The sequence below is a fragment of the Atheta coriaria genome, unplaced genomic scaffold (genome assembly GCF_025399875.1).
Source record: "Atheta coriaria isolate IRGN ID8LTWV9N9 unplaced genomic scaffold, Caltech_Dcor_3.1 hic_scaffold_2_pilon, whole genome shotgun sequence".
Taxonomy (NCBI): Eukaryota; Metazoa; Arthropoda; class Insecta; order Coleoptera; family Staphylinidae; genus Dalotia; species Dalotia coriaria.
In genome coordinates this window covers 1,630,407-1,649,251 of record NW_027045444.1, presented here as the reverse complement: position 1 = coordinate 1,649,251, position 18,845 = coordinate 1,630,407, and the positions used below count along the sequence as shown (strand labels likewise).

The window sequence follows — 18,845 nt, the reverse complement described above, 5'->3', positions numbered from 1 at the left end:
AAAAACTGCGAAAAATCAAAAATTTTGAAAATTTTACGTTTTTGCTATTCTTTTGCTCAGAACATTTTTGCATCACGTCATTTATATTCTATTAATTTATATTTTGGATCAGTATTAAATTATCTTTAATTTGATGTATAATACAATATTCTAACTTCAGTATTTAAAAAAAGGTTGTGTTTACTACATTCAAAAGTGCTTCGCCCACCTCAATACAAACTAAGCATCTACTTGCTTTACTTTCTTTTAATCTTTTATACACAGCGCCTGCAACTCCAAAGAGAGTTGTTATTGTATTGTGTAATATAGAAGCGAGTAAGCTGAGACTTAAGTAAGTTGCGCACGTTGCTAACTCGAATGTCGGTGTTAATGAATGCCAAGGCGAAACAAATAGAAAAGCCACTTCTAGCCTTTAGCTCTTTGTTCTGCTCTTTTCTTTCGTTCTTGGCGGTTTTATGCACGAATTGTTTCGTCACGTGTTTACCATTTTTCCATCTTCAGAAGCATCACAATGGACGCGACGTGAACGAAACTTAAACTTCCTTTTTCATGCGCCAAGGCAAGAAGCGTCGAAAGTAAAAGTGATTTGTAGACGCGTGCGGAAAGAATTTTTATATAATAGTCAATGAATAATGGCAACATGGTAAGCAGAGAAACAGGACTGAAGAAAACAATGTTCAATTAGTTTTGGAATGAAATAGACAAAGCATAAAAACGTTGAGGAGGCAATTTACAAAATGCATGAATGAATGGACAGAAATTTTAAAAAATGGTTGGGTTTGCTTGTTATTGAAGTCGCATTTTAAAAGTATTCTCTTCCTGGGCTTTTTGTTGAGTTAGATCAAGAAACAAACAATTTGTATTAACAATTGATGGAAAGAACAATGAGTTGAAATCATCCCAATTTATTATGATTCACATTTACTTGATATAACATCATATTGAGTATTTTTCTTAGAATTTCTATTTTTTGATTAATTTAGATGTTTTATAACTTCATAATATGAAATCTGACATAATCAAAACCAAAATTTAATGAAGCATTATTTATTAGTGATACAGAAATCTGCGTGAAGTTTTGGTAAAGTTTAGATTGAATTTTTGCAAATTTGAGGATCGAAAAAGGAACAAAAAGTACTTTAGTCACGGCTTTAGCCACCCGTGTTTAAAGTACCACTTTATGTTGCACCATATCTTGGAAAAACTGATGCGTTAAAAGTAAAAGTTAACAAATTGAATTAAATCTTTTTTTTGCTTAATTTTGGCAAGTTTCAGAGTAATTTATTTATTTGAGACATTGAAATATATTGAGAGTTCAATTTTTTCGTGTTTTTTAAATAAAATATAATGTCGATAATGATTTGATTAGTGGCGATTAGCGATATATATTCGTGCTGTGGTGCGTACGTGCAAAGAGAAAAGACGTCTTTCTCTCTTTGTGAAAGTATCACTTTATTGGTCTGTGCGTACTGCGCCTGTCCGGCTTACCGCATTTTAATCGGTCAATACTTGAAAAAGATTTCAAGTTTTTCTAACAATTTTTATTTTTGAAGTGTGTAAAATTGTACTTTTTTAAACTTCAGTGTGAAAAGTCCTTTTAGACACGTTGCCAATAGTAACAAATAGAAAAATGAGGATTTATACACTTGATATACAAGATAGAATATTTAAACACTCATGTTTTATATACTTATGGCAAAAATATAAAAGATAAAATTGTGTGCCTAAAAGTTGTATTTTGTGCTTTTGATATTCAATATTTTATTATTAGGCACTGCAAATTAAGACTTTTGTGTATAAAATATTAATTTGTCACTAATAATATTCACTATTCAATAATCATAATCTTAATTTGTGCTTAAAATGAATACAATACTCATTTTACATACTGACTGCATGAAATTGTGCAAACGGTGCAAATATGTAAATTTACCAATGATTTACGAGAAGAAATCGCTCATTAATGCGTTAATCCTATTAATTAGATAAAACGCGCTTAGATTTAATTACTCTGCACACAACTAACGCCGACTTGAGTAACTTAGTTGCAAGCATAGGAGTTACTTAATTATTCGCCGAAACAAACTTTTAATTAAAAACCTCAATTTATTTAAATTTTTAAACTCTACTTAAATATGCATAACCTAAATTTCATCAATTAAGTGATCAATTTATTAGGCACAATGAATATTATAATTAACATATTGTTTTGTTAAGCGTGTATCGCATGCGCAGTTTATTTTGTGCTGATTACTCAGTAAGAAACAAGACTGGACATAGGCAACTTTATTTTCACCTTACTTAAGTCACTTTAGTACTGTTCATGGAAGTAATATGGAAAGTATACGTTAATTTCACATATTACAAGTTTATTATGACTTAGTGCGCATGCGCAACGCACTTTACAAGCACTTAAGGTGACTTAAATCAATAAATTAATGTATGTCTGGTCGTATATAGTAAAAACAAATTTAAAAAGTAAAAATTAAATTTGCATCTTGCTTAAGTTACTTTATTACAGTTGTATTATGGGAAGTATACCTTAACTTCACATTCACATACAGTATATTGATTAGTACACATGCGCAACGTACTTTACAAGCACCTAAGTTAAATTAAATCAATAATTTCCTCTAGATTTGGTAGTATATAATAAAAAAATATTTAAAAAATAAAAATAAAATTTGTTTATTAAAACTCACATACTGTACACCTTACTTATCGATATTTACTCTCATAACAATAACAACAATAATAATAATTCTAGTAATAATTGCACAAATCGTAAATGTTTCGAATATAAATATTATGGCAATGATTTTTGGAATTTTATGAACAATATTTACAATAGTTTCTCGATAAATTTCAAAGCCCTAATTTTAATATTATGACCACATCTCAATTGCCCCAAATGGTAACGCAATACTTTTGGTAACAATACTACCTTGAGCAAAGTGTATTTGATATATGACTAGTCCCATCAATTGTGTCATCAAAGACCTCTACATGTGTTACGTCTCTAGTCGCTTCCGCTCCACGACACTCCTCTTCCGCCTCCCACCCTTCTTCAACCAATACTCCTTAATCAAATCTGCACCCTTTTCACCTATCATTATCGTCGGCGCGTTGATATTCCCGTTGGTTATAGTGGGCATAATACTAGCATCAATAACCCTTAATCCAGCTACACCATAAACCCGTAATTTGGGATCTACCACTGCCATTGGGTCAGTTGGAGGACCCATCTTAGCACTGCATGAATAATGATATATACTGAGTGTATATTGTCTTACGAAACAATCCCAGTAATCATCTGTGAATGGTGGGAGGTGTTTGCAGTTGGGTACCAGAGCTCTATGCAGTCTTGCTCCGAACCTTTTTAGGGAGTAGGTTTCCCCAAGGGCTACGGCTGCTTTTACACCTTCCCGCAACACAGCGACATCATGATAATTTGTTAGGTAATTATGGTAGAGCAATGGGTAATCCAATGGGTCTTTGGATTTGAGTTTTATTACACCCCTGGCTTTAGGTCGTAACATCATAGGGAAGATCCCGAATTGATCCTTGTAGTTAATAGATTCAAAAACCTCCTGATAGAAATCATCAGCTAAACCATGCGCGTGTTTCACTTGGGTACCACCATCAGCTGCTGTGCTGGTGCTTAACAACATGAATTCCATATCGGGCCAGTCATCGCTTGCATTCGCGTATTTTGTATTGATGAACCCTACTGTTTCTATACCCACTGAGGAACTCAATGGACCATCTTCTTTTATAGCGTATCTTAGAGCTGTGTTTGCATTGATCAATCTAGAGGTCAATAGGGCTATACTCTCATCGATTAAAAACGTGATCCCTCCTACAGCGATATGGTCCTGGACGTTTTGACCCACTCCAGGGGAGTCGTGTATAACAGGGATGTCTTTCTCTTGTAGGTGTTGAGCAGGACCTATTCCGGATAACATTAGCAATTGTGGGGAGTTGATTGCTCCACCACTTAGGATCACCTCTTTGCGGGCTTTTACTGTGTAGCGTTTGTTGTTTTTGATGAATTCCACACCTTGGGTTTGACGGGTTTGTGGGTCTATGATGATTTTGGTAACGTGGGACCATAGGGACAAGTGGAAATTACGTCTTAAGCGTATGGGTCTTAGAAAGGCTTTAGCTGTTGAACATCGGGAACCTCTTCGCATGTTGTATTGAAAGAGGGCGAACCCTGTTTGTTTCTCACCGTTGATGTCTCGGATGTCGTAACCCATTTCTTGACCTGCTTGCAGGAAGGCTATACCTAAGGGGGTGTTGTAGGGATTGTCTTGGACAGTCAACAAACCACCTAGAAGGGTTGATATTAGTTATTTTTAGATGTCTATTTTTTGGGTACTGACCTGTTGAGTGATATTTGTTTTTGCTAAGTAAGGATTCCGCTGGTCTTGTGATTTGAGGAAGTAGGGAAGCACCTCTTCATAACTCCAACCTTCATTACCGAATGAAGCCCATTGGTCGTAGTCTCTACGGTTTCCTCGGACGTATAACATTGTATTGAGGACTGTGGACCCTCCGAGGATCTTCCCACGGGTCCAACTGCAACGTTTGTCTCTCATTGCTTGGCAGGCTGAGTCTTGGGCTTGGGTTCTGTAAAGGTCCACATATTAGGAGGTTATGAAAATTTTGGGGTTTATCCTTACCGGTAACCCCAATCCACTCTGCTCTTATGCAGATATAAGCTTAGGATAGGCACGTCTGTGATTTCTGTCTCATGACCTCCTGCTTCCAGGAGTAACACCTTCCATCCTTCAATTTCTGTTAGTCTATTTGCGAGTACTGATCCTGCGGCTCCTCCACCTACTATCACAAAGTCGTACTCTGCTTCTACTTTGTTTACACTTAAGGGTCTGTTTTCCGGGTCGAATTGGTCGTAGTGGTAATAGGCGAATGCGGCTAGTAAAAAGGGCAAGATGGCGATTTTTCCAACTCCTATTAATCCTGTTGCGGCTTTAATTGCGCCGATTACTACAGGTACTACTACAACCATGGTGATACAGGGTGTTGTTTTTGACGTGTGTTGGTTTTATATGGTAACTTTCTTTTGGATTGAAGTTTATGTTTGTTTTTATTTTATTGGTGTTTGTTTATGCGCATTCACTTCATTTTAGAAAGCTGTTGGTCTCGATGTCGATGATCCGCATTGCGACTGCTTAAACTAGGAAATTGAATTCTTGAAGTGCGGAAAATGCGCATAATTAACATGCGAGTAATAGTTCCTGGTACACTTTGTATAATCAGTTACATCTGGAACAGAAAAATGACATTGTTTAGATTTTTAGCAATAACTTTTGAACTATTAATTTTATCAACACCTTGTATACATTTTCTTATTACGAATTAAATTATTTACAACTGAGTGAAAACAAATTTGTTTTAAGTTGAAAATTTTAGGAGATATTCTCATTTAAAGTTTCAAGTTAATAAAATGTAAAATGGATTAATTCACATCTAAAGCAGAAAAATGAAATCGTTTACATTTTTGTTAATAACTGTTAAACCAAAAATTTTAGCAACACCCTGTGTACATTTTCTTATTTCCCATTTAATTATCTATAACTCTGCGAAAACAAAATTGTTTTAAGACAAAATTTAGAAGAGATATTCGTATTTAAAGTTTTATCTTGATAAAATTTTAAATTAAATTGATTAATTAATTTAAACGCTAATGAAATATGGTCTGGTTTTATAACAGCTCGTGTAAACGCAGCATGACTTCCCGAAAGTAGTAATCGGACAAACGAGCATTTTGTGAAAACTAATTTACATAATTAGCGCATAATTCACTGAGTGTACCGAAATTTCAGTGAGTTATTGCGTGATTTTGATGAATAACGGTCTACAGAATAAAAACATCGATTTCTATCTTAGTTATTTATTAATAACTTTATAATGCCAATAGATACAAACTTGATTCATGTTTTGTCCTCATCTTAATTAAATTCTTCATCAATATTTATCAGATTTTATTAAAATATTTTATTGTTAATTATGTTTTTAACAAAATAAGTAGAAATTTTATAAATTTTATTAAAGATTAGTTTCTTTGGTCGATTAATTTGTGTATAATAAAATAATTAACGTAAGTTTTACATGGTTTGATGTGGAATTTTATACAGATTTGATTTATGTATAAATATTTATTGTAGCGTTAAATATTTGGAAGTTATTCATTAATAAATGCAGAAAAACATATTTTTGCTTATTTTAGGCCGTGATTCTTCACTAGGCTACAAAATACTTCAATTTAAGAAAGAAACGGAAAAGTACCGTGTAATTCCTCGAATTGTGAATTTCGATTTTGTCCAAACAGTCTCAATGAAAGTTGGTGCACACACGTAATTGTTAAACAATTCATTAATGATTGTGTGTGTGTATGTTTAAATAAACGTGATTGTATTGTTCAGCGTTGCAAAACAATGAAAAGTTAACGTTTTCGTTTCGCCTTCGATTTTGGTCGTTGCGATGAAACCACCGACTAGACGATGGACGGATTCTCCCGGTTTAATAGAGCGCGACAAACGAGGCTGTTTATGTATAAATAATATATTATACTTTTACGCGTATAGAATGGTTGTTGGCTTTGGAGAAAATGCAAAATTGGTGTTGTATCTGTGTAATGCGCAGGCGCACTAGCACAATCATATTGATTTCGTGAATGGTAACTACTTGAAAGTAGAGGGCGGTAAATGTTAATAAGGATATATTGATAAAATGTTAAAAATTTATTATTTTGAAATACAATGGTAGTACGAGAGGGTGAGTATAAGCTAAGTAAAGTTAAGTAAACACTTACTGTACGCTATACCCTCACAATATCGCCAAAACGATATTTTTACTAAACCATTGCAAGTCAATGCAAGTATTTGTCAAGCCTGATGTGTATAGCTATTTCGACCATTAGAGGTCTCATCAGCACACCTACTGGCTTGACATAAACCAGTTGTATATAAGCCATGGCAGGTCAATGCAGTATTTGTCAAGCCAGTAGGTGTGCTGATGAGACCTCTAATGGTCGAAATAGCTATCCACATCAGGCTTGACAAATACTTGCATTGACTTGCAATGGTTTAGTAAAAATATCGTTTTGGCGATATTGTGAGGGTATAGCGTACAGTAAGTGTTTACTTAACTTTACTTAATTTATTATTTTACAGACATTGTGTAATAAAATTTGTTGGTAAATAGTTTTACTGCCATCGATTTACAAAAATTTAGTATTTTTGATTTTTATTCAAATTTTGTTGCCCTAGGACTCCTATCTCTGCATTACTACTAATTTTACGATCCTATTTTATTATAAACAGCTGTGAGCTCTATAATATTGGACGACTCGATAAATATAAAGTTTTACGGCCCTAGGGCTCTTAAAATATTAAATACTAGCTTTAACCCTTGGCTTCGCTCGCGAATATCTAAAATAATGAAGTTGCTTCCGTACGCGTCTGTAGTCACAGAAGAAGTAACAATGAAGTAGAATGGCGGGAAGTTTAAAATGGCTGAAAGTATAGTCTATGGAAGTATAGTGTACAGTCTCCATAGTGTAGTCAATTGGATTTGATGTTGACGTAGCTGTCGGTAATACAGTGTGATAATACAGTGTGATGGTACTATAGTACTTAGGTTTGAGCTTCATTGCTGGAATGCTAGATGGCGTTAAAGTAGTCAAATAGCCAGATGCAGAGGTATTATTGGCTAAACAATTTCTTTATTTTATTTTAAAAATAATTTTTTTATTAAATAAAAAGTTGCCTATAACCATTCGGGGACCACTAAGAATATGTGTACAAATTTTCATGATGATCGGATAAGTAGTTTTTGCGTGAAAGTGTAACAAACATCAGGACTTTCGCATTTATAATATCAGTTGGGATCTGAGTGATAAAAATGTTTTATTGTCTTGTTCATCAGTTGTACTCAATTTTTGTAGCCTTTTTACGCCCCTATGGCTCCAAAACTTTTTTGAACATTTTATTTATATTTACTTTTGATTCTGTTAATAAAATTAATTCTTATGCATTTTTTTTATAATTTCTCTGTTCATAATTAATTCTATACCTCAATTTGCATATTGCAAATTAGTATAAAGTATTTTTTCGAACCGAAAAAAACTGCATAATGGCCAAAAGTTGCAGATTTCGCTCGAAATTAACATACATTCGAAATAAATGCCGAATTTATTACAATCAACAAAAAATAATAAATACAATAATCACATCACATCTAATTAAATTAAAAACGGTCAAAACAAAAACTCATAAATTGAATTAAAAAGCGACCATTAATTATTTTCAAAGCCGAGATTAAATTTCTAGCGTCTCAAACGCTCAGGCAGATAGACGAATAGTAGAACTCTAATGCGTTGACCATTAACAAAACGCTCGTCTAAAGTGTTCCACAAACGCCTCCGGTATTCTCTTATAAATATATTTTTGACTTCTTTCTTTTTTCTTGTTTTTCTTGGGCGCAAACAAAGACGAAAAAAGTAGTAGTAATGGTAAAATAACAACAGACACCGGCTTTGCTTAGAATTAGAAGTGTAAGAGGATATGTCAAAAATAGATTTGAGTGATTATAGCTTTGTACGCACCGTAAACTGCCTGAGGTACAGGTAGATAAAAGTGAGTAATATTTATTGCTTAGTACGAGTGTGGATTTAAGTGCAAATCACTGTAATTTGATTTTATTCAATTCACGTGCGCGGAGAGGTGAGAGATGTCATTAGGTATGTGGGCATTAAATATTTAAACTGGAATGACGTGGTAAATGTAATTTTATTGCAATTTTAAGAAAAGTTTAATTTTTGAGTGTTTAAAGTTGTTGTTTTACGTCCTAGTGCAGAAAGTATGATTTTTAGATGTGGCTAGTGGTCCAGATTAAAAAATAAATCGAAAAAATTCTTTAAAATATACAAATGTTCATTTTTCTGGTGTGTAAAGTTGTAGTTTTAGGCACTAGTGCATAAAGTAGCAGTTTTTTGAACGTGGCTATGCAACAATCACTATTTTTTGAAAATTGTTATATTCACTTGATTTTTTATGCTTTAAATTGAATTTTATCAACGTTTCCAACTTTTGCCAAGTGTGTAAAAAGACCATTTTAAACACGCATGCAAAAAATAAGTTTTTCTTGTTTTTCTACTGATTTGAAACATATATTACCAAAATACCAACTTTTAGAGACACTTCCATCTATATTTCCTAATATTTTTTAATTACAAGTGCGTAAAATGTTACTTTTACGCAGTTAATATAAAATAAAATTATTTTTACTTTTTCTACACTTATTTATGTCCGGTTTTAACATAATTAATTATCAATACTTTGAAACATTTAAATTTTCAACAGTTACGCCTTGAAATCTCGAACTTAAACTTAAAAACACATAAAATTATAAGTATTTAAAATATCCCGGCTGCGCGTTACTAATTTTTAACGCCAACCAGCTTGAGGAATGTGAAATTTCCGATTTGTTCCACCTCGTCGTAAAAATATCGAATATTAAACGCGACGTTGACTAATAAAATTAGAACTCGCATCTCAGACGAAATTTCTTCGATCAGTTAAACTTAAACTCTACCCATAAACAATTTATTTTTATTATCATTTATTAATATGCGCTCTCGTCCGTAGCGAGTTCTATACGATTCCTATACGTAATCGTATCACAATCATTATCGACGTTTTGTGGTATGCAAATGAGTTGTTTCGGTATGTGACTACTCTCTTCTATGTAACTATAACTATCTATTGGTTGGTTGGTTGGTTGCTTTGGTAACGATGTAACACCACGCCGTGTCGGTAACACTCGTAACGGATAACAAGCTGTAAGGTAATAATAGCTGGCAATCAGTGTGCTTATGTACAGGTAACAAGATAATTATAGTTCGACGTTTTTAAGTAGGCTCGAAAAATTATTCACCTTTATTTATTATCGTGACTTTCTTTGTGCCGCTCATATTTTGATTGTTTCCGCAGCGGTGATTACGCAGAGGATGACATTGTTTGCGAACTTTTAATGAGTGGGTAAAGCTTCCTGCTGTTGGTATTTTGAGGATGTGAAGTTTTTGTCACTTGTTGCAAATATAAGTTTTCTGATATGTTATTTTGAGTTTTTAAGTCGGTGAAAGGATGTTTTTGTAATATTTATGATGCAGAAAAATTGTGTTTTACTTTTTTTTTATTATATCTATGGCGAATATTTATTTTTGGACGTATGTCAGACCCTATTTCCTTTGAAACTGCCCCAAAACGCAAGTTTTGGAATTTCCTAAAATTTATAAAAGTTGCTGAAGAAAACACCTTGTATCTTTGATGAAAATAAAGTATTATGAGTTTTCTCAATGTCTAGTAATAGTTAAAGAGGCACTCTACACTATATATTTTGAAAACTTGGCTTGGAAAATGTTCTATATCCTGTGTAGTAATGGAGCAATTTAAAGTTTCTTAACGTGATATTGTAGCTAAAGAGACCCTTTATAAACTCCTTACATTTGACTCTTCTATACCTTTGGGAAGTAGCTCAAAATGCTTCTCAAAAATTGCTGTTTTTGTCAAATTTCTAAAACTTGACGTGTAAAACACCTTGTATCTTCTGTTTCAATGCAATAATTTGGGGTATTTTTTCACTAGATTGTAGATAGAGAGTCTCTTTATTATAAGCGTGCCATTTTGACCCTTTAAACCCCTTCAAACTTGTCTAAAATGGCCTCTAAAAATTGCTATTTCTAATGGATTGAAATGCATTGCAAACATATAGTTGACGCTTTTTCAATTATATCTTACAGCTAACAAGAGAATAAAGCTACTTAGTTACAAGATATAGGGTGTTTCATATCGTTTTTACTGAATAATGAATATGTTCCAAAAATACAAATATTTGTTTGCTTTTAAGGCAGTTATAAACCTTTTGAAAGGTTTAGATATATAGAAAAAAACATGCGTATTAAAATTATACACTCAGTGTTATAATTGTCATTTTCCATCATTAGTTACAGGGTGTTTTGATTCTATTATTCGAAAATTGCTTAAAAACAACCAAAACAATTTATTTTTGTTATTTTTCCTTGCTATTTGATAATAATAAGGCACTAATAGACCAAAAAACTTAATTTTTACTGCTTGATATTCAATAAGTTATTTTATTTTTACAAATGAGTGCAAAAAATACTTTTTCTTGTATCACATTTCTCCTCATATGAGATAAAGTTTCACATTATATTTTAAACGTTCGCGTGCGTATCGTTAACGCACACATTAAAATTAACGATCATCAATTAACGAAACGTGGCCCAACTTTCCTCGCCACGACTACTACTAGGGCACGCAAAAAGACTTAACTTACTTTACTTAAGTCAATAAATTCTGCTAAAGTTTACTTAACAATGAAAAGAGTAAAACTTATTACTTGTATGATTTATAAGTTCACTTATTCTTCAAGCCACAGAAATTAATTTATATTAAGTGAAACTCAACTTTACTTAACTTAAGCCACACTTATAAAAACTCAACTATTATACTCGTACGAGTATACTATATAGCTCTCCTTCAGAGCGGAGAATTAAAATAGATTAAATTATCACATTTTAATGAGGTACATGAATTGAAAGTTGGTCGAAACTTAATTGAATGAATGTCGATTAAGACAAGAGCGACAAGAACCGCGCAACGTGAATAGTGTTTTTTATTGTAGGTTTGTGTATGTGTAGACAGGTGTTGAAAATATTTTGTTCAGTTATTTCTGATTACTTTTTCTGATGATCAGTTTATTATCTGGAGTTGCTTCAGTCTTATACTTCATACAGTTTTATATATACCTACTCGTATATATTACTACTAAAGAATATAGATGGTGGTTTTAAAGTGACTTAAGTTAAGTTATGTAAAAACAACAGTGATTATAATTCGGAAGAAAATTACAACGACAGCTTGCAAGCGGACAAATTTTGATTTTACATGTGTATTGACAAAATGAAAAAAAAAACTTTACATGAAAAATAATTATTGTATTTCTGAAAAAATATTTCGTATTCAATCTACATATTTTATGGTAATTGTACGAAGAGAAATTGTTTGGCATTTTGGATAAAATATTGCGAATTAATAATTCAAGTGGTAAAAGGTACATTTCAAGCATTGTTAAGTGTTTAAAATTGTACTTTTAGACACGATGAAAAAACTATAATATTTGTGATGGTATTTTAACAAGAATTAAAAGCTCAATGTTGGAAAATGTGTATTTTTGCAATTAATTAAATCAAGAAATGATTTTTTTCGTGTTAAAATGCTACTTTTGTATACAATAAGTTAAATATAATACTGGTTAAGTTATTTTACTAAAACTTTACTTCCTACTGACCATTAGCAATGTGAAAAAATGTTCTTTTATGAACTAGTGCACAAATTACAACTTTTATGATGATTTTTGCAAAAAAAAAGTTTAATTTTAATCACTGGACTAAAATTAATCTGCAAGTACGAAAGTTTAATTTTGCATACTAATTTTTTAAAGTACTTTTTGTATTAGTGCGTAAAAGTGAAGTTTTACACATTCAAAATCTCAAATTTGGTATAAAAATTAAAAATTTTGCCAAATTTTATATAAAAAACATTTTATTGATATTTATGAATTTAAAAATTTGAATATTAACAACAAACATAAAAAAGCACTTAAAATCAATATAAACTATATTTGGTTGCCAATTATACAAGGATTTATGGATTGATAAATCTTTGACTAGAAACCAAACCAGTCAACAAACTAAAACTTATAAAACTTAATATATATTTTTTATATTTTATCTCTTTTGGTAGAAACTTTGCATTTGCCATGTTTATTTATAATCTTGTTATGCATTAGTTTATTTATCTGATTTAGTTAGTTGTATATATGGTTTTAGCAGATTTGAATCTCAACAGGAAATCGGCTTTTATTTTCGTGTTTTCAATCCAATTTTACAGCTTTCAAGTTTTACGCGTGTTTTTTGTGCGTGTTTGGTGTTGACTTGGCTTTAAGTAGACTTAAACTCGATTTTACAAATCAAAGATTACAATCACACCTTAACTTATACAAACCTACAAATTTACAAATTTAAGTATTATGTAGTTTTGGTTGATTTAAATGTATTTTCTTGTTTTCTATTTGATAGAAAACTTCTGTTTTTTTTTGTTTGTGTGTTTTGAATGTGGTTCATGGCATTTTTATGCAGCACGTGCCCACTGCGTCCACCAACATAAAGTTTTAGGTGTTTGGAAGTTTCAACTAATAAATAATAGAAACATGTGTGTGCATGACGTGCATTTTATATATGACTTGACAGATAATAAATAGATTGGACGCGAAAGTACATACAGGGTGTACTCACAATAGAAATAAAAGTGCAAATTTTTAAGATTTTATTTATTTTTAACAAAATACTTCTTATAATACTTCTTTATTAATACTTCTTATATTTGTTGATAGGTAATTTTTTAGTATTATTTATTACCTACAAGAAGAAACAATTACAAATTGGTTATTTCTAGTAGTTTCATAGTTATACCTGATTTTATTGTTTTTGTTACAAATTTTATTGTTTTATTCAAACTCAAATATCGTGAAAACTACTAAACTTACGTTATTTCTATTTGGCAACAATAATCTGCATTAAATTACCTTTCCAATTATATTTTTAAAATTATTATGCAATAATTATTAATCAAGTTATTATGTTTTAAACTTAGGCATTGTTTAAATCGCTATTCGAATAAAAAATACTTCGCTTTTCTTTCACTTTTTTGCTTTTTATTGTTTACTCTATATATTTTATTTTAATTTTTTTCTAGTCATTTATCATACATACATGTAGAAATTATGAACTTTGCATATACTCGTACAATTCGAAAACTCACTATTAACATTTACCTTTTTTATCATTTCTTTATACCGCTATACTGGCGATGCGATGTCTACAAAGTAAAAAGTTCAATAACTAATAAATAACAGAGGTATAACTTGTGAGTAAAACTTTTACATTCCGATATTTTATTGGTAGTATTTTAATGCAAAGTATTTAAAGTGCAAAAAGTGTGAAAGGATTGCTATGGATTAGATACGAGTGCGCGTACCAGCATAAACGTTTTATCGTATATAAATTACCATAAAGCAGGTTTATTTATTTCTTTATTTATATACTTCACATTACCATAAAGATAACCTTCCAATTAAAAAATACCTTTCTTATCAGTTATTGTAAATGTATATGGTATTTATTTATGGACTGGTATAAAACACACCTTTTTTAAAAGTGATTTTTTTGATTAATTACTCGAAAATTATTAATGGTATTAAAATGATTCTTTTAAAGAAGGATTCGCAATGAAATTATGCAAATTATGTGCAAAAATCCTACACATCGGATGATTGCACAAAAAGTTATAAGCAATTAAAATTTGCTTTTATAAAAAAAATAAATATCAATAAAAGTGATTAACAATACATTACTAAATGTAATTCTTTTTTTGTTTCAAAATAAATTATTTTTTATTCTTTTATTGGTTATTGAGTAATTAGCTATAAACTAACAATATTGAAGCATTTCTCACACATTTTTATGAAAATATTTAAAAATATAATATCTTCATTTACAGAAAACGATGTATTGATATCTCAATATAATTTATTTATGAATCCATAGATAATTGCATGTGCGTGATGTTTTGATTAATACCATCATAAAAATTGTGAATCTATCACGCACGGTAACAAAACTACAAACGGTATTTGGTTAATTAATCGGAGAAATCTTTATTGGTAAATGCATTTATTATTGGCTTAGTGTAGATTTTTTTTCGTTTTGTGTGCTTAATAATATTTTCTAATCCACGCTTTTTATTAAACCAATATTTATAATTACTAGTCATTCCAAATTCAAACAATAAATAACTCATAAATTAAAATTACATGTCACGTCTACAATGACAAAATAATAAATGAAATAAACTTCAAAGAATGTTAATTAAAAATTATGAAATAGAAAAATTAATTAATTATTCTTTAGATTTATAGTTGATTTTACTAGGCACATGAATGATACTTGTAGATAATTGAGATTTCTGGTGTTCATTTATTATTGACACGAAGTACAATCAAATCATTAAGTAAATAATTAATTACTTTTCAAATCTATTTAACAATAAATTCTTAATAAAATTATGTATACATTTGATTGATAATAAATAATGTTTAATCAAAAGTTACAGAACAATTTGTATCAATTTAAAAAAATATTTTTATTAATCAACTTTAACTATTAATAACTTTTTATTCAAAACTTGTATTAACAAAAGTTTGGAACATTTAAACATTGAATTTTGTTCTTAGTTTAATATTAAAAGCATCTTTGATTTATCTTAATTCGTTTTCGAGTAATTATTAAAAAAACTAAATTTAATTCCCATTAATACTCATATCTAATAAAATTACCTCGACTCTATTTTCACCGGATTTTATATTTATATTATAATATTCATACTAATATTTAACTGTATAAAATATTCACTAATATTTGAAGTAAATACTACTTTTAATATGACTCACTCAAATACACCAATTTCTTTTATTCAATTCCAATTTCATTTTTAATTTAAACTTAAAGTTTCACTTTCTGCTTTTTTTTTCCTTCTTTCAAGCAAAACTAGCAATAAAAATTACGTTTAACTGGTGTAATATCGGTGCGTTAATCATCTTTCGTAAAAATCGATCAGTGCAGTGTAAATATTGGCAACGCACATCCGCTTCCTGTCTAATTTCCGGTCTATTTTATGGATTTTCAATCAATTTTAAGTAAAAGTTGTACATAACTCATGTGGCTTATGATCATCAATAAAAACTACACAAATTTTAATTTTAAAAAATCAAAACTTTTAACCTAATAATTAAAAAAAACAACAATTTTTGCATATATTACACACAATATTATTTCAACCACTTAAAAATTTCAATTCAAAAAATATAAAATATTAATTATTTAAACACCCTGTATATAATTCTTCCTCACCACTTCCAATTTTATTCTTCCCATGATTGTTTCACCTCTTAACGAACCTCTTTAACTATTCAACAATTCACACGCGCATAAATAATAAACCGCTTTTATCTTCCGCGCACGTGTCCCACCGAAAATCCAACTAAAACCCCACTAATTCATTAATTTATTTAAATTCCTATCTACGCATATCTATTACTACTCATCATTCGCTTCTTTTTATTCACGCGCGCGCCAGCAAACAGTAGGAATATTAAAAAGTGGCACACGGAATAATTTTAAACAATTCGGTCAAAAACTCATGTTAACATTAACCCACGTCAAATATTATTTTTAATAAAAATTTTATTCTTACCTTTTTATTTATATAGATTGATATTGAATGTATTGTAATCCTTGTACGTGTTTGCACTTCAAAGCGTAGTTTATGACTTGTTGACTTCTTCGCGTTGACTTCAAAGGAAAACTTTGATCAATTAAATTTTAATTTCAAACGCAATCACTTGATGATTACCCCAATGCACTTATTACATTTAAAACTATTACTCCTTGGATGTTATGTCATTTAAGTCACTTAATTTAAGTCGTAATCGATTTGCGCGCAAATTCAAACTTAAGTCAACTTAAATTTGCCAATTAGTACTTCATCAATCATCATTCACTGTCGTGCACATAGTCTTTACTCTAATTGTAATTGTGTGATTTGTGTTGACTTAAGTTAAGTCACTTTTGATGAAGGTGACTTAAGTCACATGTGTTGAGCCTCGGCGCTCGCGCACTGACAACGCGCGCGGTTTCTTGCAGTTGCGGGTTTCCCTACTTTTGCGTCTGGCATGCGATACGAATATGGCGTGGTCTGCGTGGAGTGACTTAAGTGGTGTGTGCCAGCCGCAGTCGGAGCACCATTTCTCTGCGTCTCTTGAGGCGGAACTGCTTTGGTGTGGACGTTTTGTAGTTGGTATTTTCTTCGGCCTTGCCGAACTTTCACTCGACGCGTTCTCGGATTGACTTAAGTTAAGGCATATGTGAGACATCTTAAAATTCACCTGTGTGTATGCTCATGCTTATTCATCAATCAGTTTTTACGAAATATGAAATTTTAGAGGTTTAAGTAACATGACTTAAGTCATCTCTGATAAGATAGTTAAAAATTTTATTACGAGTATGGGTATAACAATCATATTTTAGATATTTATGTAACTATTTGTGTAAACATGACTTAAGTATACATGACTTAAGTCTGATAGTGCTAATCTTAAGTAAGGAGAAATTTTCGGATAGGAAGTGTAGGAAGTACTTAAATAAAGTTAAGTAAAGAGAAAACTTAAGTTTAAGTAGTAGGATATCAAAGATCATGTCTTAAGTAGTGGTAACCGAAATTAGGAGACTTGAAGTCGTCCATTGGCGTATGGTGTCTACAACTTACTCAATAAAACACAGTCTGAGCGAGTTTGGACCAATCACGGCGGTGCGAATCACGCAAATCACGCAACAACAATTTTGGTAGATTTTTTTTTGTTTCTCTTTCTAATTTACTTCCATCTTTGGCTAGTGATCCGGTTTGTGTTTGTACGTGTGTGTGAAATTTGTTCTTAAAAGTGGTATAATTATATAGGTATCACCTGTTTAGGTGAAATTGGACGTAAAAATGATAAATGCTAAGAAAGCCAGAAAACGTGTTTTGTGAATTCCTCAACCACGCAGGAAAAAATCCAAGAAATATGCGTTCGGATTTAGTACGCACTTTTTACTTTTATGAATAAACATTTTTGAATGATTTTATGGCTGAAAGTGACGTGCAACTGAAGTTGATGACTTTTTAAGTGACTTAAGTCACATTAATTTTTTGAGGAATATTTTGAAGGTTATATAGCGATGTTCGCAAATTTTCAATCAATAAAAACCACAAAATAAATCAATTTTTATATACTTAAGTATACTTAACTTAAGTCATGTCTCCTGGGTTCTTTAAAATTCCATTTTGTTCCGGTGCGAATGTTGAGCAAACATTGGCATTTTTAACCAGGTAAAGGTGACTTAAGTCACGTACGCATGTTGCTTACTTGCGCGTTGGACCAAGTCACAATTAAATATTAAACTATTAAACTAATTCAGCAGCTACTGACTCATTCTTTTTACTTGAGTTTTAAGTTGACGTAAGTCAAGTCATGTTACTTCTCTTCCACTCGTACAATAAGTAATATTAATGTTTTGGTGTTATCGAGATAAAGCATCTGTGATGATTGCGCAGTGCGCATATATAATAGTGAACTTACTTAAGTCTTACACTTCCTTACCTGGCTTTAACTTATGAGTTCAATCTTGAGCCAGGTAACGCTGTGGTGCTAGTTGTGTTAATCTGTTAGTTTAATCTTTAGATTTTGGTTCTAGATCAATGTGTTCTGACTTCTGTCATTTCCTACTTAAGTCGGTTTAGGTATGAGTGTTATAGTTGCTGTGCTTGTTGTAGGTGGAAAAAATAAAAAGTGTATGTTTGTAGTAATTTGTTAATAACTCATAAACTAATTGAGATATTTCGATGATTTCTTTACTCATTTATTAATTATTAAATTCTATGTCATATTTTATAAATATGTTAATGATAACACTGCCTTATCAGAAATTAGAGAGCATTTTTGATAAAATGAGTAAAATTTTACAAATATCAACTTTAATTGTTTGTAATTATTTAGGCATTAATTGGATTAGTAAAATTTATGCTCACATAGACGTAGAATTTAACTCAGAATCTATTTTTAAAAGAATTATAAATATATCT

The 18,845-nt window shown here is 30.9% G+C and overlaps 2 protein-coding genes across 2 annotated transcripts in view; one reads left to right on the top strand and one right to left on the bottom strand.

The window, feature by feature from the left end:
* Flo2 (flotillin-2) overlaps positions 1-18,845 on the top strand; it is a 107,687-nt gene that overhangs the window by 59,172 nt on the left and 29,670 nt on the right. The window lies entirely within an intron of this gene.
* On the bottom strand, positions 2,673-16,900 carry LOC135803262 (glucose dehydrogenase [FAD, quinone]-like). The gene is given in 5 exon segments (XM_065316861.1): positions 2,673-4,333; positions 4,386-4,403; positions 4,406-4,632; positions 4,686-5,289; positions 16,422-16,900. Coding segments are annotated over 4 exon segments (1,914 nt in total). The 5' UTR covers positions 5,033-5,289; positions 16,422-16,900; the 3' UTR covers positions 2,673-3,011.